We start from the raw sequence: 21,588 nt of genomic DNA on the forward strand, positions 1-21,588 counted from the left end.
TATACCAAAAAAAAATTATTCACGGGTTAGAGCTAGGGTGTGCTGCTGGGCCCGAAGCCAGCTAATGGTGGGGCCTGATTTAGTGAGAACCGGTATCCTTGCAGATATTCTGAAAATACCCAACCCTTAAGAGTGAAGTGAAGTTCTTCCAAATAATGACTGGATGCTTTTAAAACTTAAAAGTTTTTAAGTTAGAAATATAATAGGTAGCACAGTTAGGAGCTCAGAATTTGGGACCTTTTTTTTCTCTCTCTCTCCAAAAAGCTAATGGCAGGAGCTGACTTCATTTTCTTTAAATAGTCTTGAACTGAGTTGGATCAGATCCATTTTTGCCTAAGGGTATTTATGCTGCAGGAGATAAAATCTTTCATTACTAGTTCTTGTCATTAAACAGTAAGGTCAAAAATCCATGTCCCGTTGTTTGATGGTGTTGTTTCTGTCTAATCTTAATCTTTTAAAATGTTGCTAATAAAGATTTAAAACATTTCATTCTAGTTCATGTTCAGGAAAAGTCTGGAAAGAAAAATCTCTTTTCTTGTTCCAAGTTTATCAGCACATGCTACCTTCAGAAAGTACTTTGAACTTTGTTAGTTTTATTAGTGTCTTATTCATTTTCCCAGTCTGTAAAATGGAGTGGCAATTACTTTAGGACATTTGTCTTTACTTGTCTTTATTTGTCTGTACTTTAGGACAACATTGCCACTCCATTTTATAGGTTGAGAAAGTGTGCTGAAATCTGCTTTAAAATTTTTAAGGTAAAAAGATTTTTTTAAAGTATGACCTGTTTAGAATCAAGACAGAATTGCTATAAGCCATTAACAAATTTAATACTGGCCCAGGTTACGTTAATTGTTCACAACATGAAAAAGGCCCTAACCCCAAACTAACACATTTACTTACTGAGCTCATTTCTACAGTTTTACTAGAATGGCTTTACGCTGTGTATAAAAATAAGTAGGTTTTGAGCAGTTTAAAGTAACTTTCTTAATGCAAGATACCGAACTAATTAATGATTGTGACTTATGTTTTTGAGCAAATTGTCTGCTTAGTAGGAGCCTAGTATAATCTGATTTTCATGTTGTTTTGATACAGGTTATAGCAAACTGAAAAATAATAATAATAATTTACATGTGTATATTTTTACAGCTATAGAAATCAAATTTCAACATAAAAATAGAAACTGACATTGAACTTTGACTCTGAGAGTTTACTCCAAAGTTGAATTGGGGTATGGGGAAGTTAATAGAGGGAATAGTAAGCTGAGATTAGAGCTAAAATTAGTTTAGAGAAATGCATGCCTTGAGTACCTTAATAGTTACCAAAGAGGGTATTTCAGATATTGGTCTGGGCTAAAGTAAATGAAGAAGTGTTATAATTCTGTTAAAATTTCCCATTGTTCATTAGATTGAAAGCACACTGGTGGCTTAGAAAAAACGGTTTCTGGCCCTACTGTTTAAGAAATATTTCTCCTTTAGGGCCTCAGATTTGGTACTGAAAGAGATACAGTAAATGAATTTAACATCATCATTCTAACAAGAAATGTGAGTTTCAAAGAGATACTTTTTTTTAAAGTTCCCCTCGTTAAAACCCAAAAACAGTTTAACCACAGTATAGTTAAACAGATTTCTATGGCGCTGCAGTAGTGAAGGCCCAAGTATGTCACCAAACATACCTCAGGAAATGCTGGTCTAGACCAAGTAATTGATTGTGTGGCCTTCCGGCTGCCTGTGGTTTAAGATTCATGTATGTTTTAAATAAGAATTTGTCAGTGTGAGTTGCATTCTTTTGTAAGACCTTAAAATATGTATGTCCTCGGCCAGGCGCGGTGGCTCACGCCGGTAATCCTAGCACTTTGGGAGACCAAGGCAGACGGATCACCTGAGGTTGGGAGTTCAAGACCAGCCTGACCAACATGGAGATACCCTGTCTCTACTAAAAATACAAAATTAGCCGGGCGTGGTGACGCATGCCTGTAATCCCAGCTACTCAGGAGGTTAAGGCAAGAGAATCGCTTGAACCTGGGAGGCGGAGGTTGCAGTGAGCCGAGATTGTGCCATTGCACTCCAGCCTGGGCAACAAGAGCAAAACTTTGTCTCAAAAAAAAATAATAATTATATATATATATATATATATCCTCTGTTTCTCTTAGATTTGGTTTCCTTGTCCAGAAGCAGGAATAATAAATATCCACTACATAGAATTGTAAGAAGTAAGATATAAAGTGTTCAGAGTGCTTATTAGCACTTTGCCTGCCCATACAGTAGGCTCTCAGTGAAACTGTTATTGGTATTTTTATTACTATTATTGCAAAGTAAGGACACATCAGACATGTTTTTTTTAAAAGCCATGTGGAGGGCAGGATTGACATCCATCCTCTTATGACGAAAGAATCTATGACTTTTCTTTCCTGGATAAATGGACATGCATCTCTCCACACAGAGGGAGGGACTGCTAAGCTACAGACATAGCCGAAGCTTTCCTCACAAAGCATTTCAGGATCTGCTCCAGAGTACAAAAATAAATAAATAAAGCCGGGCGCGGTGGCTCACGCTTGTAATCCCAGCACTTTGGGAGGCCGAGGCGGGCGGATCACGAGGTCAGGAGATCGAGACCACGGTGAAACCCCGTCTCTACTAAAAATACAAAAAAAATCAGCCGGGCGTGGTGGCGGGCGCCTGTAGTCCCAGCTACTCCGAGAGGCTGAGGCAGGAGAATGGCGTGAACCCGGGAGGCGGAGCTTGCAGTGAGCCGAGATTGCGCCACTGCACTCCAGCCTGGGTGACAGAGTGAGACTCTGTCTCAAAATAAATAAATAAATAAAAAATAAATAAATAAATAAACTATTAAGCTATAAAGCTCTAGACCTTGAATATCTGAACCTGGAAATATTTCAAATTTAAATTTTCAAAGAATTTGTAATCACCCACCTAAGCTACATCACCATGGTAATATACCCCCACATACCCTGGGGAGAATTAATTACAATATGAACCCCTAAGTAACTAAACTAGTTGTCATACTTGATTTAAATCAGTGTAATGGAGCACATAACATCAAAATGATTCGTATCTTAGAGGTAGAGTCACTTTTAGTTTATGACAGTCATTATCAACAAGAAGCAAAATAATACTTAAATAATACTTAACCTGTTTTCAATAGCGTGAGAATGTGTCTCCAAATCATCTAAAAATGACCTTACATCACTAAAATACAAATTCAAAAGAGTACCATAACTGAATTATCATCTGATCTGTTAAAATGCCATTCCTGTTGTTGCTCAGCATCGTTGCAATTCAGGTTCTGTCGAGTATATTTGTGTCTAGAGCAAGATCATCAGAATACAGAGGCTCCTAGATAAACTGCTTGGGACACTTTTTATGTTGCTTATAGCTGGCTTAGACAAGAATGGAGTTTTCTGACATTTGTGTAGACCTGGGAACAAAGCTCAATCCTAAAGTGTGTGGAATAAAAGCAGAAAAACAAAGCAGATTGACAAAGATGCCATCAACCATGATCATACTGACTATGTTATGGTGAAATAAGCTTTGGATTTTAGTCAGTTACTGTTAGCCAAAGCTGTTAAATGGATTTCAGATATTTAAGTCTTATTAAATTTTAAGTACATTATAGGCAGAAATCTAAATCTCTATATTGCTGCTTCTGAAAAAAGCAAAAGAAAATAGACATTTTCATACCCAGATTGTGGCCTAAAATTATACTGTGCTAATTCTGGGAATATATAATTGTTCTCTGTCATCACCAACAAACTTTGACTAGTACAACAAAATATCACAATTCTTTCTCACCTTCTTTGAAAATGGTAAAGATGGTGCAAATATTAAGTTTGAGGACATTAACACTGAGGGAACTGTTTTTGCAGATGTTTCAACGTTCCTTTTGTTGTACTGTAACTGTATGTGAGTTGATAAAAACTTCTGGGAAAGTATTATAGTATAAAACAAGAGCTGTCAGAATTCAGAATTTTTAGTTCAGTAATTCCACTTTAGGGATTTTAACTTCAGGATAAATCAATGGAAAGAAAAAGGCTATCATGTACAGAGAGAGGAATCACATAAATAATCATAAATCATGTAATAAAAATTATGTATTAATATATAACAAAAAGGAGAGCCAATGTAACCTGAATGGTCAGCAGTAGGAAATTGTTTTAATACATTGTGGAATCTCCATTTTTATGTAGCCATAAAAAACAATTTTCATGAAGCTTGTGGACATTCATGGAAATACTCATCCTAATTTATGTGGAGAAAATTTTAAAATCTCATGAACCTTGTTGGTTACTATTGTCAAAATGTGTATTTTCATGTGGATAGGGACTAGACAGAAATATACAAAACTGTAAACTGTTGTGCTAAATTAGTGGGTATAGATGTTGATTTTTTTTTTCCTAAAAAACATTCTTTATAAGTTGTTTTTAAAATGCGTTAGTATCTAGAGACATTATTGTTAATCCTGGCTCTGATTGACATGAGAATCTCTTGAAAATTACACATACTACTCTCAATTCCCAAAGTATAATTTCTTTGTGTGTTTGTTTTTTTTTTTTTTTTGAGACAGAGTCTTACTCTGTTGCCCAGACTGGAGTACAGTGGCTTGGTCTCAGCTCATGTAACCTCCAACTCCTGGGTTCAAGTGATTCTCATGCCTCAGCCTCCCAAGTAGCTGGGATTACAGGTGCGCACTACCATACCTGGCTAATTTTTTGTAATTTTAGTACAGACGGGGTTTCACTTTGTTGGCCAGGCTGGTCTTGCACTCCTGGCCTCAAGTGATCTGCCCGCCTTGGCCTCCCAAAGTGCCGGGATTACAGGTGTGAGCCACTGTGGCCAGCCAAAATTCATAGTATAATTTCTTATGTTGACTGAAATATATATATATATAATATATGAATGGTCAATGTAGGAAATGTTCAGCATTTATATATATAAAATATATAATATATATTATATATGTCTTATTTTCTTTGTACGCCCAGTCATCTCATTCACTCCATTTAGGAGACCATTCATCTGGAACATCTAAAGTAATAAATCTCAAGACATTATCGTTTTCCTAATCAAATACAAACCATTTTAGAGAGCATCTGCTCAGATGAGTTGAATGTGAGATGTTGTAGGGAATTTCAACTAGAGCAGTTTTCTGGTTTTATCTGTTTGGTATATTGGTCATCAGCATAAAGTTTCTTTCAATGCAATGGTTCTGCTGTTAAAAATCACAGATTTCAGTTCACCCCTCATTATCTACTGAGAAGTGGTCATCTATCCCATGGTTATGTATATTCAGTAATAGACATTATTGCAAAAATGAGCACCTTTTTATTTTTGCATCACTCTATTAGAAAAGTTTGGCCGGGCGTGGTGGTTCAACGTCTGTAGTCCCAGCACTTTGGGAGGCCGAGGCGGGTGGATCACGAGGTCAAGAGATCGAGACCATCCTGGCCAACGTGGTGAAACCCCATCTCTACTAAATATAAAAAAAAAAAAAAAAAAATTAGCTGGGCCTGGTAGCGGGCGCCTGTAGTCCCAGCTACTCGGAAGGCTGAGGCAGGAGAATGGCACGAACCCGGGAGGCAGAGCTTGCAGTGAGCCAAGATCGCGCTACTGCACTCCAGCCTGGGCAACAGAGCGAGACTCCGTCTCAAAAAAAAAAAAAAAAAAAGAAAAGTTTATCCTTTTTTCACCCAGAAATGTATTTCTCTATGCCTTCTTCCAGTCAGTGATTCTACTGTGAAATTATAACAGAACCATCCAGATCCTTCCATGTAAAAGTCCTTCAAATGTTAGTGATAGCTAACTTGCCCTCCATACTAATGACAGCTTTAAACCCGAATCCTGGATTTGTTCTAAAGTATTAGGGTATTGGATTTTCTCCCCAATTGTATGTCATCTGTGCATTTCATAAACATGTCAGTTTTTTACCTCTATCCAAGCAACTAATAAAACATATCAAAGAGGACAAGGCAGAGCCTACTAGAAATGTTTTGCCTTTATTCAAGTTACTGATAAATTAACTGGAACTTGACTGGGTTTCCTGGAAATTACTCTTCTGGTGGTCTTAGTGACTGGTCATTCCTCTTCGTGACTCGTCATTCCTCTTGTTTGCTTAACTACAGACCAACCTTTAAAATGCTCATTTATATGAGGCGGTTATAAAAAGCACTTTGTAAAATGCTTCGTTGTTCTAAGAAAACTTTCAGCCTTTTTCCATTAAAAAAAAAAAAGTAACCATATCAAAGATGGAAATCAAACCGTTATTTTTAAGACAGGGAAATTTGTAGTGCCTAAATATCTGTAAGCTGTGAGTTTCTGTAATCCATTTTAGATTTGTTTCTTGGACTATAGGTTGTGAGTTTAAAGACATTTAAAATTTTTGATTGCCCTCATCTTCCTTGGGGCACATTTTATTTATTAGGATTTTTGTTACATCTTTTCAAGTTGAAAACCCTTCTAACAGAAAGGGGAGTCGTGATAACATTTGGGTGAGGTCTGTCATTTTACGTGGTCAGCAGGCTTAACTTGTCTTCATCTTGGTTTGAAAAGCTCTTACTGTTACTTTATTTACATTGAGATTATTTGCAATTACTTGATCAAAATTTTGTTTATACTTTTCTATTTCTTCTTAGTTATTAGCCTCTTTTGAAGACTTTAGCCACAAAATCATAGCTATTTGTTCTTCAAACTTCTAAAAATTCATTTGGCTAAAGTCTCGTTCAGATTTTGCTGTGGCTAGTGGCCCCTTTGTCTTACAATTACAATTATTTTCACCCCAGAATTCCTGTTACCTACATACCAGCCAATTCTTTTTAGTTGGGCAGAATTAAACACAGAATAATTTCTCTCATTGTTTGTTTCTACTGTTTTTGAGAGGTGAAATGTTAAGCAAATTGTCAGTTTATTAGATGCTTGCTTTTCTAAAATGAGAGTTACCCCCCCTCATCCTTTCCCCAGGTACTATTAATATTATTCCTGGCCTTTGGGCCAGTTTTACAGTGTACATTGGGAAAGCTGTGTTCATGTTCTGTCTAGTGTAGAAGCTGCAGTGCATGCCCTGTTGTTCCTCTCTGTAAACTTGTTCTTCCTGTTTTCTCTTTATCTTAACCCAAATAGATGTTAAATTTCCCAAAAGTCTGCAACTTTTAAAAAAAAAAAAAAAAGCAGGCATTTTTGTCTATCAAGAACATAATAGTGTATAGTTATTTTAGGAAATAAAAATTGCCCCTATTCTACTTTCAAAGATAATCACACATAACATTATGTTTTAGTCTATATATGAATGGGCAGAGAGACATGCTTTTTTAAAAAATGGGCTTAGGCTATTTAGAGGGTGAAGGTATATGACTATAGTATTCAGCCAATATCCTAAGGCTATACCATAGTTAATTTCTTATTCTTGGACTTTTGGTTTGTGTCAAAGATGGGGTTTTTTGGTTTTGTTGTTCTGAAAAATGCTTTGAAGATATCTTTGCATAAAGCTGTACTTATTCTTCTAAATTTTTGGAAGTAGAGTCAAAAAGTATAAAGAATTTTAAAGTTTAATGTCAAATTGCTTTCCGAAAGTTTGTCCCGCCGTCAGCTGATACTCCCCACTGTCAATACAAGTACTTTTCTGTTTCCCCATTGCCCCATGTCCTCATAGAGTGGGAGTAGGGAAAGTACAGTGTGCATGTGTGCACATACACATTTTTAGGTGTTACCAACTTGGTAGCCAATTAATGTGTGCATCTTCTTTAGGTACAATGCTGCATCCGTTTCCTCCTGTTGGCTCTGCATCTGAAATACAGACTTCCATTTTGAACTATACCATTTTGACAAATTCACTGACACCAGTGAGATTGTATCTACCCCATGTTAAGGTTTCAGGTTCACTTTGTGAGTTTGTATATAGATACCTAAAATCAAACCAGCTTAGTCATTATTCTCACCAGAGCAGTCCTAGACATCACTTCTAGAAGTTCTTGCTTTCTGTGCAAAACATGTTCTCTCCTATCAAGTCAAAACTTGTATCTGGGTTTTTCCCCTCCTCTAAAAGTAATTTAAAATCTGGATTAAGTTGGAATTCCCTATCAGACATTTTTCCATGTGTCCCTGAAGTGTTCCTCAGTTCCTTGCCTGAAGTCACCTACTTTTATTTATATGTCCCTTTTTTTTGTTTATTACTAAATTAAGCATTTTAACTTAAAGGAACGGTGAAAATGTTACCTGTGTGTCCCCATGACCTTCAGTTTTCTACCCTGAACAGCCAAACTTCTTAAATGCAATGTGCCCTGCCCCTGAGCTCACAGGGAACTGAGACCTCTCAGCTGCCAGCAGATCAAATATAAACAGTCTTACTGACAGGTCTTCCAGGTATCCTGGTGGATGGGTTGACTCACAGGCATCCGAATTTTACTTCTATTTTTATAATCACCTTAGTGTTCTGTGCCACATCTTTTCCTTGCAGGTGTACTTTGATTTCATGAGTGTAAATTATAATTTCAAATTAAATATAAGTTTAGGGTATACTTTGATTCTCTGTGAGTAATTTGTTCATGTGCCAGTTAATAACATTAATATCTAAGACACAGTTTTACGGTAGAAGCATTTCCACTTGGAACAGCTTGAGTAGGAACATCCTGAGTTAGGTACACAGTATAAATAATATCTCCCAGGCTGTTAATTTTATCTTCTGGAGAGATTGACCTGTCATAAGACATTTCTAACTATTATAGAAAGAGGATACCTGATAAGTAGAAACACAGAAAATGTGCTTGGAAGAGGTTGTTGTTGGGCAAGAGCATAGTAAAGGAAATAGGGAATAAAAATATACCTGGCCGGGTGCAGTGACTCACACCTGTAATCCCAGCACTTTGGGAGGTTGAGGCAGTCAGATCACCTGAGGCCAGGAGTTCGAGACCAGCCTGGCCAACATGGTGAAACCCCATCTCTACTAAAAATACAAAAAAAAAAAAAAAAAATTAGCCAGGCATGGTGGTGCGTGCCTGTAATCCCAGCCACTCGGGAAGCCAGGAAAATCCCTTGAACCCAGGAGGCGGAGGTTGCAGTGAGCTGAGATTGCGCCACTGTACTCCAGCCTGGGTGACAGAGTGAGACCCTGTCTCAAAAAAAAAAAAAAAACCTAATGTTTCCAAGTGTACTTATAAAGTGCATGTGAAACACAAAAAGGCTCATTTGAAATATCTAAAATATGTTATTTTACTAATATGCCAACAATATAAATAGTAAAATATTTAATAATTTTGTAGCTTTTGAGAACTTGAAATGTGTTGAGAGCAAATAAGGAACTGAATTTTAATCTTTAACGTCAATTACTTTAAATAAATAGCCTTATGTAGTTAGCGGCTACTCTATTAGAGAATATAAATAGAACATTTCTGTGATTGGTGCTGGGCCAGATAGTGAGCATTTCAATAAATTAGAAGAATTTAATTTTTTATAGACACACAGATCTAGATACTAATTCATGGTGGCAGAGCCTTTGGAACCCTGTCTCCTATGTTTATTTTCTGTCTTCTCCTCCCAACCCATTTCCTTGTTTTCTACTCTCTTTTTATTTAAATCCTTTGGCAGTAGGTGTAAATGGAGACCTTCCATTCACTCTCCTTCCTGTTCCTCATTTGCACCTTTGATCAACCACATTTGGGACAGGGAGTATGGACAGGACCATTTGTGGGCGGGGTGTGGGGGGATGCAGACAGCAAGGAATCAAGGCAGGAACTTCTCCGTTTATGACTTGAACATTTGGGTGGGGCAGTTTCCTCAGTGTGGAAACAGTTGACCATTAATCCATGACTCCATTATCTAGCAACTCTTACAGATCTCTTGAGAATCTAGAAAAAAAAAAAAGAACGCTATAGATCCTGTCCTATAAAAAGAAATGTATGTATACCAGATATAGAATTTTACATACGAAAATTTACTCCAGGACAAAAATCACAGCCTCATGGACTCTTTTGGGAACCTGACACTTAAGGGTTCTACCCTTGGTTTCACTGTGGGACTGCTTAAGTTGTGTTTTACCTCTTACGTCACACAGAATAAAATTGGTTTTAATACATGTGCCAATTTGCTTTGCAGTATCTGGTACAAAGTCATAGAGCCATAGACTTTTCAGAAAACAATTAATTCCTGAGAAAACAATTCTTGAAAAAAGAATTAAATCTAATATAATCTTTTTTTGTCTTGTACAGTTTCTTAGAAGCACACCTAATTATGTAGGGAGACTTTGTCAGCGATTCCCTCATTGGCTTGTGAGTGCAAACCCTAAATGGCGTTTAAGTTCTTTGACGTATGCGTATGTGTTATCTATTTCTGCATAATAGTTTACCCCGCAACATTTAGCTATTTAAAACAAGAGTAAACATTTATTATCTCACATAGTTTCTATGGGTCAGGAATTTAGAAGCAGGCTAGCTAGGTGGTTCTGGGTCAGAGTCTCATGACATAGTCAAAACATTAGCCAGGGATGCAGTCATCTGATGACTTGCCTGGGGGCAGAAGCTCTGCTTCCACAGTGGCTCTCATTCATGTGGTTATCAAATATGTGCTGCCTGTATGCAAGAGGCCTCAGTCACTCAGTAAGTGGCCCTCTCCATAGTGCTACTGAAGTATCCCACGTCATTGCAGCTGGCTTCCCCTAGACTAAGTAATCCAAGAAAGAAGGCAATGCAGAAGCCACAGTGTTTTTTATGTCCTAGCCTTGCAAGTCACACACCATTGTTTCTGGAATATCCTGTTAGTTACACAGGTCAGTCCTATTCAGTGTGGGAATGGACTGCATTAGGCATGGATTACCAAGAGGCATGAATCATTGGGGTCGTCTTGGAAAGTAGCTACCACAGTGTGTAAGGATGATTTTGTGCCTTCCTTTCCTTCCCCACAAAGCTGATTGTTCTGTTTCCTCTTAAGTCCATCCTTGGTTTGGGGGAGTTTTTTTGTTTACTTGTTTTTCCATAGTAGCATTAGACAGGTGATAATGGGCATTGGTTTATAGGAAGCTTCAAAGTCAGTGAAATGTCAGCTCTGTAGTTGTTTGCAGAGCACTTATATCTCTGTACACCCCATACTGAAAATAAAGTAACTGTGCTCTTAATTTTTCTTATCATAAACTCATAAACTCACTCTTCTCTTTTTTTTTTTTTTGAGACAGAGTCTTGCTCTGTCCCCCAGGCTGGAGTGCAGTGGCATGATTTCGGCTCACTGCAGCCTCCGCCTCCCGGATTCACGCCATTCTCCTGCCTCAGCCTCCCGAGTAGCTGGGACTACAGGCGCCCGCCACCACGCCCAGCTAATTTTTGGTATTTTTAGTAGAGCCAGTGTTTCACCATGTTAGCCAGGATGGTCTCAATCTCCTGACCTCGTGATCCGCCCGCCTCGGCCTCCCAAAGTGCTGGGATTACAGGCATGAGCCACCGCGCCCGGCCCACTCTTCTCTTTTAATGTAATATCTCTTACAGATCATAGAAATGTGCTTGTAGAAATCACAGTGATTTTATTGAGGTTAGTTCTAAATGAAAGTCATCTGAATCTCTTTTCCTCTTTTGCTAGGAAATCTTTTCTGCTGCCCTCTACTGCCCATAAGATGGATTATTCTCCTCCCTCGTGCTCTGTGTTCCACTCCCCTACTTGTTAGCTATATGGTCTTGGGCACATTCCTTAATCTAGTTGTGCTTCCTTTCTCCTATTTGCAAAATAGAGCTAACAGTTTTACCTATTTCTCAGGGTTGCTGTGTGAGCTAAATGACATGACTGCAAAATACTTAGCGTGGTGTCTGGCGTATTGGTAAGCAGTATGTGTCACTAGTATTTTCTTTGGTGATGTTGGTTATTGCAGTCACACTGGATTATAAATGTATGTATTTTTAGCTGTCTCTTTTACCTTCCCATCTATTGAACAATTGCTGTATGCCAGATACTGTGCTAAGCACTTCATAGGCCTAATTTCATAGGTAGCTGGTATTACTACCATTTTACCAATGAGGAAAAGAGAGATAGATTAAATAACGTGTTCCAAAATCACACAGCTATTAAGTTGTACAAGTAGGCTTCATACTCAATAAATGTTTTTAGAGTTGGTTTAGTTTTAAGAAAGATGTATCAGTGTGAAGTTCAGAAGAGCATCTTTGGTTGAAAACAAGAGACTAGAGTTGGTTAATGATGCATAGTCAGATCATTTATAATGAAAATGATCTTAGTCTGTCTTTTAAACCATAATGCCATTTAGCATCACTTTACCCCAGTGCATATGTAATGGGAAGGGAATGTAAGGAGAAGTAAAATGAACTTTGCTGTTTTTATGTTGTGGAGTCATTATTTAAATGTTTGAGAAGAAAAGTTACAGAAATTACACTAAACTAAATCCAATGACAATTTATCAGAATTTTAAATGAATAAACATTTTTAATAGGAAGCCCATTAATTCAGATTCTATTGTGTAAAATAAATTTACAGAATGATGGTGGGAACAAAATAAGCATGTGCCAAGATTTGTTTCTTGAGTTATTTCTAAAAAGGTGGTAATCTGTGTTGTCTTGTTTCCTGATTGTTCTTGAACTAGTTTCTTCCTAGCCACCAAGAGGTCAGCTCCTCCTACTTTACCTGGCCAAGGGGCCAATCTATCTTTATGATGGGATTGTAGAGATTATGAAATGTAACTTTATTCAGTCAGTAAGCTGGGTGGTCTATTGAGTGTTGAATTTATAGAACTTTGCCTTTTTTTGTTTTACTTTTTCCCTCTCTGTATACTTTGTCTTCCTCTGAAAAAGAGAACTCTGTTCTTCTCAGCAAGGACATGTGTGATTCGATTTTAAGTGGAGCTCATTGCATTAGGCAAAAGTTTTTTTGATGAATGTCTGTAGGTAGGACTGTGACTTTCGATATCAAAGATATTTATAATCAAAATAATTAGCCGTTAAAATTATGTTCATTAAGTGATTTGAAAATAATTCAAGAGAAAAATATGAGATCATTACAGGTCTGAAGAGCATGGGTGTCTGTCAAATTTTATTGTTCAGAAAGTGAATTTGTTTCTGGTTTTATGCGCATTTAAAAGGCTTGTGCTTTTTACTGTGATCATGCAAGCAGTCGTTGAATTTATCCAAGAAAGAGGAGACTGGTTTTGGCAATGTCACAAGCTCACAGGCTGTAGTCAGTGAAAGGACATCTGCACATTAGTGCCAAATAGGATTTTGCTAAAGAGCAAATTAACATAAATGGGCTGGTGGCCATGTAGATGAGGTAAAACTAAAGTCAGCCCTGGCTGATGTCAGCCAGTGTAGTTAATGGCTGCCGAGGCCAGAGCTGCTCTCTCCGTGTTGGCATGGGTGCTGATGTAGTGATGAAACAGATAGATAAATTTCTGATGATCAGTGCCTATTTTAAGTCCTGGGGAAGACCAGAATGGCAGTTCTACCTATTATCTTCCCATACTGAAAATGAGAAGGAAATGCTGTTTGATGATGGTCATGCATAGGTTCTGAGTGTCATCAGAGCATGTGACATGCTGCAATAAGCATGGGTTTGTGGTGTTCCAGGTTTTCTCTGGATTTTTTTTTTTAATGCAGCCTGTGCCTGAATCATGAAAATGAACATTTTATCTGAGAAAGGCTTGGAGGAATCTGTGGTCTAGACAGGAATTGATGTTAGGTTACTGATACACAGAATGTGGATGATCATTGAGGGTAAAACTTCTTTAAACAGGGCATATCTAAGGAAGGCCAGGAGTCACGAATGAAGTGTTAGCATAGTTCCTCAGTGATTATTAGAAAAGGTGGTCAACCTGGCTTTGGAGAGTAGGTTCTATGTCATATACCCTTTCCTGCCACCTGTTCATTTGCCATACCGATGAATTAATATGACCCCATGCCATGGGCTATATGAACCTAATGTGTGAATTCTGATGGCATAATATCTTCAGTTGTGTACATGACAACAAGATTAGAAGCAGCTTTAGCTATTTTGAAGGAAATTAAATGAATTAAACCTAATCATTCACATTAAGAGATATTCACATTCCTTCCCCAAAGGCTGTGCTAAATGTATATAAGGGCAGATTATCAGGAAATTAGGAAGCATAATTTTTATAGATTGGCTTTAGAAATAAGAAACTGAACAGCTAATCCATCACAGAGTTCCCTATGTGTCCTTGGGTCTTTTGTGTCTCCCTGTAATTCAGAAATTCAAAGTAGAAAGATCCAGGACCAAACGTTGCATTCAACCATGACATTGGTTATTCTACTCACCATAGCATATGGTAGATCTACAAATCCCTTCAGTCCTAGAGAGAAAAAAACTTCTGAGTCTGCCTTTTGGTGTCACCAACCTTGATGGCATTGTGGCTTCTAGAGAGATGGCTTTTCAAAGTTGCCCATCCCAGTCAAGCCAACTCTCTTGCTCAGGGCTTAGTGTGAAATCTTTGGGAGAAAATTTGGCCAGCAGTACCTTCCCTGTCATTGAGATGACAAGGATGCAACTTGATAGCCACTAAAACAGCACTCTACTAAACCAATTTGGACACAGTTAGATGCCCACTTAAATGTTAATAGATGCTGTGAAATAATAATAGACCTTAAAAGGGGGAAGGAGACGATGGTTAGTTGGAGAGTTGTACGTATTTCTAAAAGATTAGGGCAAAGTAAGCTCTAAGTAAGTTCTAAGTCAAGATTTGACTACAAGATGCTTTCCTTTTCTTAATTTTTAATTTTTGTGGGGACATAGTAGGTGTATATATTTATGGGTTACCTGAGATATTTTGATATAGACATGCAATGTGTAATAATCATATTAGGGTAAATGGGATATTCATCACCTCAAGCATTTATCCTTTATGTTACAAACAATCCAGTCATACTTTTAGTTGTTTTAAAAATGTACAATTAAATTGTTTTTTTACTGTAGTCACCCTGTTTTGCTAGCAAATACTAGGTCTTACTCATTTTTTTTTTTGTGTGCCCGTTAACCATCCCCACTTCCCCCACCCCCGCTACCCTTCCCAGCCTCTGGTAACAATCCTTCTATCTCCGTGAGTTCAATTGTTTTAAATTTTAGCTCCTACAAATAAGTGAGAACATGCAAAGTTTGTCTTTCTGTGTCTGGCTTATTTCACTTCACATAATGACTTCATTTCCATCCATGTTGTTGCAAATGGCAGGATGTCATTCTTTTTCTTTTTCTGTTTCTTTTCTTTTCTTTCTTTCTTTTTTTTTTTAAGACGGTATCTTACTGTGTCAGCCAGGTGGTCTTGGCTCACTTGCAGCCTCAACCTCTCTGGCTCAAGCAATCCTCCCACTCAGCCTCCCATCTTTCTCTGTTATGGCTACATGCTACATATTACCCTATTGTGTATATATACCAAATTTTCTTGTATCCATTCATCTGTTGATATAAGATGCTTTATTAAATTGACTAAGTAAATTGGTACTGCAGTTGCTGTTTCTTTTTTGCTCATTGTCTGTCTTCCATCTCTATGAATAATGAAGAGGGTCTGTTCTGCCCGTCAACACTGACCCACGTTACTTTCATTGCCTCCACCCATTGACTTACTTAAGCAGAGGGCATATTGTAACATGGTTCACAATTTTTAGCAAGTTTTCCCAGCTGTGCACTGTTCATTTATTTTCAAGTGAGTTAGACTCCAGCTGAGTGTTCATACACAGCTGATCCCAGCTGCAGCAAGAGCTTTGACTGAAATGGTCTCTGGCTCCCTGAGTCTGCAACTTTTTCAAAGACACTGTCTTCCCTGTACCAGGACCATGCTGAGGCATGAACTTAAATCCAAGAAGAGAGAAATTCAGATTTCATAGTGTTGGCCTTATTTAAAACAACGTTCCAAATAACAGCTTGGAAGGCCATACAGTTCACAGCCTGCAGCTGAAACAGTGTACTTGTTCTCTTTTGTTGTTATACCATTGCTCATGCTCTCTCTTGGGACTTTTTGACTTGCAGATGCTAATACTGGAGACCGTGGACAGACCAATAATGCTGCTTCTGCATCAGCTTCCAACTCCACCTGAACAGTCCCAAGCAGCCAGCTGCACAGGAAAAACCACCAGTTACTTGAGTGTCACTCAGCAACACTGGTCACGTTTGGAAAGAATATTAAAAAGAGAAAAAAAACCTGTTCATTTTAGTGTTCAATTTTTTTATTGTTGTTCTTATTTAACCTTGTAAAATATCTATAAATACAAACCAATTTCGTTGTATTCTCACTTTGAGGGAGATCCAGGGGGTGGGAGGGGTTGTGGGGAGGGGGAAAGCGGAGCACTAGAACACACAATCTCTCTCCCACGACAATCTTTTTTTATTAAAAGTCTGCTGTTGTATACTTTAAAAACAGGACTCCTGCCTCATGCCCCTTCCACAAAAGAAGAAAACCTCGTTCTGTGCTGATGGGTTTTTTTTGAACTTTGTTTTCTTTTAAAGTCTAGTGCACAGCTTGAAATTGGTTGGGAGCTTAGCAGGTGTAACTCAACAGGGACTTAAATGTCACTTGTAAAATTAATCCATATTTTCGGGTATTTATAGACTTGCCTTTGGCATGTTGGTGGCAGGTGTGGCAGACAAAGAAATGTGTATCATTCGTAACCCAGGGAGGTCAATAAAGTTTGGAACTCTACAGGGAAGATTCTTAGTAGATAGATTTGTTAAGGTTTTGTTTTGCTCTCAGTCAGTGCTAGTGATGTAGAGGCTTGTACAGGAGGCTGCCAGAGGGGAAGCAGCAAGCAAGACTCAGGCACACATGCTCTACAGGTGGCTCTTTGTTTGCCTGACCAAAGTTCTTTGCAAATCTTAGCACAGTTTCAAACTAGTGACCTGGGAGGAGATGGAAGGGGTGTTGAGCAGGCTGAGCTAGCTGCTGAGGTCAAAGGCTGATGAGCCCAGAGGAAGGGGACAGGTCAGGGATACATCTCACCACTGTGAATAAGTTTGTCCAGATTTTTTTCTAAAGTTACTTCCCTTGGAAAGATACACTTGAGAGGACATTGTAGTTAAATAATGTGAACCGTAACAGTCGTCTACTGGTTTATTTTTCATATTTTTTAATTGAAAATCGAGCTTGCAGAAATAGCCACATTCTACACATAGTTCTAATTTTAAATCCAAATCTAGAATCTGTATTTAATTTGTTTTTTAACCTCATGCTTTTTACATTTATTTATTGATGCATGTCAGATGGTAGAAATATTAAAAACTACACATCAGAATGATAGTCACTTATACCTGCTGACTTTATAGGAAAGCTGATGATATAAATGTGTGTAAATACGTTATATATACATATATTCAATACTGCCTTTTTTTTGTCTACAGTATCAAAATTGACTGGTTGAAACATGAGAAGAATGTTTCCCCCACACCCAGTTAAGAGTTTTTGTGTCTGTTTTCTTTGTGTATCAGTGAACGGTGTAAGAATCAGTCTCTCTTTTTGAAGAAAAAGCAATATTCCTTGGAAAGCAAGGAGAATTGAAGGACTATGTTTGCCGTGAGGAAATAGATTTTCATGACTAGTTTGTTTTATACTTTTAAGGTTGGCATCTATGTGGGCCTTATATACTCTAAAATGAACTTTAGTCACCTTGGTGCTTATGGGCCATTACTTGACCTATGAATCTTTAAGGCACAATCAGTTGTACTTTACATTTAAAGATCACTTGAGTGATGGCCGCCTTTCCCTCCTACCCGCTCCTTCCCCACATGCCTTCCAAGGTTAGCTGGTAACTGTAGGGCTGCAGAGCTGAGCCCTTGGCTGTGTGTAACTTGCCCTCACCCTCCTCATTGCCACCTTAGGTCACGTTATGGGTCTCGTCCTCCAGAGGGTTCGGAAGTGGAGTCTGTTGGCAGCCCTCCTGCAGGCCCTAGCACCCTGTCCTGCTCCTTAACTGTGTGTGTGACTCTCCAAGAGAGTTGTCCTGCCTGCTGAAGTGAACCAGTGCCCAGAAAGACAACTGTGAGCCATCTTGGTTTTCACTTGCTGTTTAGCTGAGGTCTTGGGCCACAAAAGGGGTTTCACAAACCTCTGGATATATCAGAGTTCATGAGAAAGGAAACATGCTCAGTCAAACCAAATCAAACAAATTGAATTTTATGTTTTATAAAGTGCTTCTGAAAGCTAAGATTTGAAAGAAGTCTGAAATCAAAGTATTTGGCAGCGTAACTCCTTAAAGGTAATGGCGTTGATAGACCATTTTCAGACAGAATTTACAAAGAATCTGAAAAGGCAGGTCTGTGATAGAGAAATGGACCTGCATTCAGATCCAACTGCCCAGCAAGCGTTTGGATGCAGACACTGCTGTGGACATGGTATACTCGCCAGAGTCCGTAAAAATCCGTGCTTATTTTAGGAAACAGGTTGCCCCCCACAACTGGGGTAAAAGAAGAGAGAAAAGTCACGCTTTTCTCTCATTTCATTGTGCATGCGTGTGCGCGCGCATGTGTGTGTGTGTGTGTGTGTGTGTGGGCTGAGACGTGTGATTTTTCTTTCTCAAGGATCATGGTGGGATCACAGAACTCTTTTATACAAGTGAGATCCAGGTCTCTGAATATCTTTTTGTATATAATAATAATAATAAAAAGCTCCTCACCAAATTCAAGCTTGTACATTATATTTTCTTTCTATGTTTTTAAATTTAAGTTTTATTGTTTTGTATGTAAATATGTGGACCCAGGAACTGTTATTAATGAGCAAAAAGTTACTGTTCAGGGCAGTGATTCTGTTTAATAATCAGACAAAATGTAGACGAGCTTTTTAAAGCCATATAGTTTTAACTCTGTACAGTAGGTACCGGCCTGTATTATTGTAACAATAACTCTAGCAATGTATAGTGTATCTATATAGTTTGGAGTGCCTTCGCTTCCATGTGTTTTTTTTTTTTAATTTGTTCTTTTTTAAATTTTAATTGGTTTCCTTTATCCACGTCTCCCTGTTCACCCCCTTTCCCTTTGAAATAATAACTCACTCATAGCAGTATCTTTGCCCCTTCCACAGTTAAATTTCAGTGATACCATACTCAGGAGTGGGAAGAGGAAATCATATTCGTAATCTCATTTCATTCAAGCCCTGCCTTTGTTTTGGTTCTGAATGTCTTTCCTCCTCAGTAGCAGTGACCGGTTTCATTTCATACTTAGTCCATTCAGGGACTTAGTGTAGCACCAGGGAGCCCTAGAGCTGGAGGATATCGAATAGATTAGATTTTGCTCGTCTCTTCCACAAGCCCTAACCATGGGTCTTAAAAACAGCAGATTCTGGGAGCCTTCCATGCTCTCTCTCTCCTCTTTTATCTACTTCCCTCCCAAATGAGAGAGTGAGAGAGAATTGGTTTTTTATAAATCGAAGTTTCTTAATAGTATCAGGTTTTGATACGTCAGTGGTCTAAAATGCTGTAGTGCAATTACTAGCAGTTACTGCACGGAGTGCCACCGTGCCAATAGAGGACTGTTGTTTTAACAAGGGAACTCTTAGCCCGTTTCCTCCCTCCCGCCATCTCTACCCTTGTTCAATGAAATACCATTTTAATTTCTTTTTAAAAAATCAGTTTAATTTTTACTGTGTGCCCAACACGAAGGCCTTTTTTGAAAGAAAAATAGAATGTTTTGCCTCAAAGTATTCCATATAAATGTCTTGAATAGAAGAAAAAACTTTACCAAACCAAAGGTTACTATTTTTGAAACATCGTGTGTTCATTCCAGCAAGGCAGAAGACTGCACCTTCTTTCCAGTGACATGCTGTGTCATTTTTTTTTTAAGTCCTCTTAATTTTTAGACACATTTTTGGTTTATGTTTTAACAAAGTATGCCTAACCAGTCATCTTGTCTGCACCAATGCAAAGGTTTCTGAGAGGACGATTATATTCTCTATCCCTGTGGATATAAAGACACTGGCATTTCATCTATTTTTCCCTTTCCTTTTTAAAGGATTTAACTTTGGAATCTTCCAAAGGAAGTTTGGCCAATGCCAGATCCCCAGGAATTTGGGGGGTTTTCTTTCTTTTCAACTGAAATTGTATCTGATTCCTACTGTTCATGTTAGTGATCTTCTAATCACAGAGCCAAACACTTTTCTCCCCTGTATGGAAAAGTAGGTATGCTTTACAGTAAAATCTGTCTTTTCTGGTAGAAACCTGAGCCACTGAAAATGAAAGAGACAACTAGAAGCACAGTAGAGTCCCAGACTGAGATCTACCTTTGAGAGGCTTTGAAAGTAATCCCTGGGGTTTGGATTATTTTCACAAGGGTTATGCCGTTTTATTCAAGTTTGTTGCTCCGTTTTGCACCTCTGCAATAAAAGCAAAATGACAACCAGTACATAAGGGGTTAGCTTGACAAAGTAGACTTCCTTGTGTTAATGTTTAAGTTTTTTTTTCCTTACTATATCTGTCTACAGGCAGATACAGATAGTTGTATGAAAATCTGCTTGCCTGTAAAATTTGCATTTATAAATGTGTTGCCGATGGATCACTTGGGCCTGTACACATACCAATTAGCGTGACCACTTCCATTTTAAAAACAAACCTAAAAAACAAAATTTATTATATATATATATATATATAAAGGACTGTGGGTTGTATACAAACTATTGCAAACACTTGTGCAAATCTGTCTTGATATAAAGGAAAAGCAAAATCTGTATAACATTATTACTACTTGAATGCCTCTGTGACTGATTTTTTTTCATTTTAAATATAAACTTTTTTGTGAAAAGTATGCTCAATGTTTTTTTTCCCTTTCCCCATTCCCTTGTAAATACATTTTGTTCTATGTGACTTGGTTTGGAAATAGTTAACTGGTACTGTAATTTGCATTAAATAAAAAGTAGGTTAGCCTGGAAATGAAATTAAAATTCACAAGTGTGTGGTCTTTATTTCAGTACCCAACCCTCTTTCTTCACCCTACTATTTTGCCACTGCAATATGTAGTCACATCACCATTTCCGTTCCTCTAATTAGGGAAACAATCTTTGTTATACAGAACAAGATATGAATACCACTTCTTGTTCTTTCCAATGATTTTATTCCATTGTGTAGCCCTAAGAGGTGCAGCTTCCATCTTTGAAACCTTTGGATTTGATGTAGAGGAAGCTTTGCAGACACTGCTTAGAAAAGAAAGAAAACAACTCTGAAAGGAACAGTTTTTAAATGTGTATAAGCTGCTGTCTTTGATTACTGTGTTCATGATTTGGTGTGGCTGTATTTTCTTTTAACTTTCATCCTATTAGTAATGGTCTTTGGGGGTCTCTGTAAAATATATGGACACCACGAACAGCGGGGCTGTACCTCCCAGGTAACCAACACATGTTGTGTTTGAGTCTGCTCATTTCCAATACTGGATGATGTATGTAAACATGTTATGTCTCTTAGTGCAAAAAGAAACATCATTTTTTTAGGGCTGGCTCACTCTGTCAGGCCTAATCTAAAGGCTAGATATAAGGTCATGTGACTGCTGCTTCAATAAAAACAAATTTATATTCGATAAAGTGTGGTCCTCTTATTTATTTACTGTGGTGGTGGGGTTGGCTAATTCCAACGTTGGTAAAACAGTTAAACACATTTAACCAGTAGGGGCGGCAGGGGAGGATTGG

The 21,588-nt window shown here is 38.0% G+C and overlaps 1 protein-coding gene across 2 annotated transcripts in view; it reads left to right on the plus strand.

Annotated features, from left to right (window-relative positions):
- The window catches only part of GSK3B (glycogen synthase kinase 3 beta), a 244,748-nt gene extending 223,269 nt beyond the window's left edge, over positions 1 to 21,479 (plus strand). For both annotated transcript variants that reach the window (XM_003261870.4, XM_004091710.3), the window contains one exon: positions 15,960 to 21,479. In XM_003261870.4, coding sequence (XP_003261918.1) covers positions 15,960 to 16,027 — 68 coding nt within the window. In that variant the 3' untranslated portion in view covers positions 16,028 to 21,479. The remainder of the gene's footprint in view (positions 1 to 15,959) is intronic.
- Positions 21,480 to 21,588: the final 109 nt, after the last annotated feature.

This window comes from Nomascus leucogenys, chromosome 21, assembly GCF_006542625.1.
Source record: "Nomascus leucogenys isolate Asia chromosome 21, Asia_NLE_v1, whole genome shotgun sequence".
Taxonomy (NCBI): Eukaryota; Metazoa; Chordata; class Mammalia; order Primates; family Hylobatidae; genus Nomascus; species Nomascus leucogenys.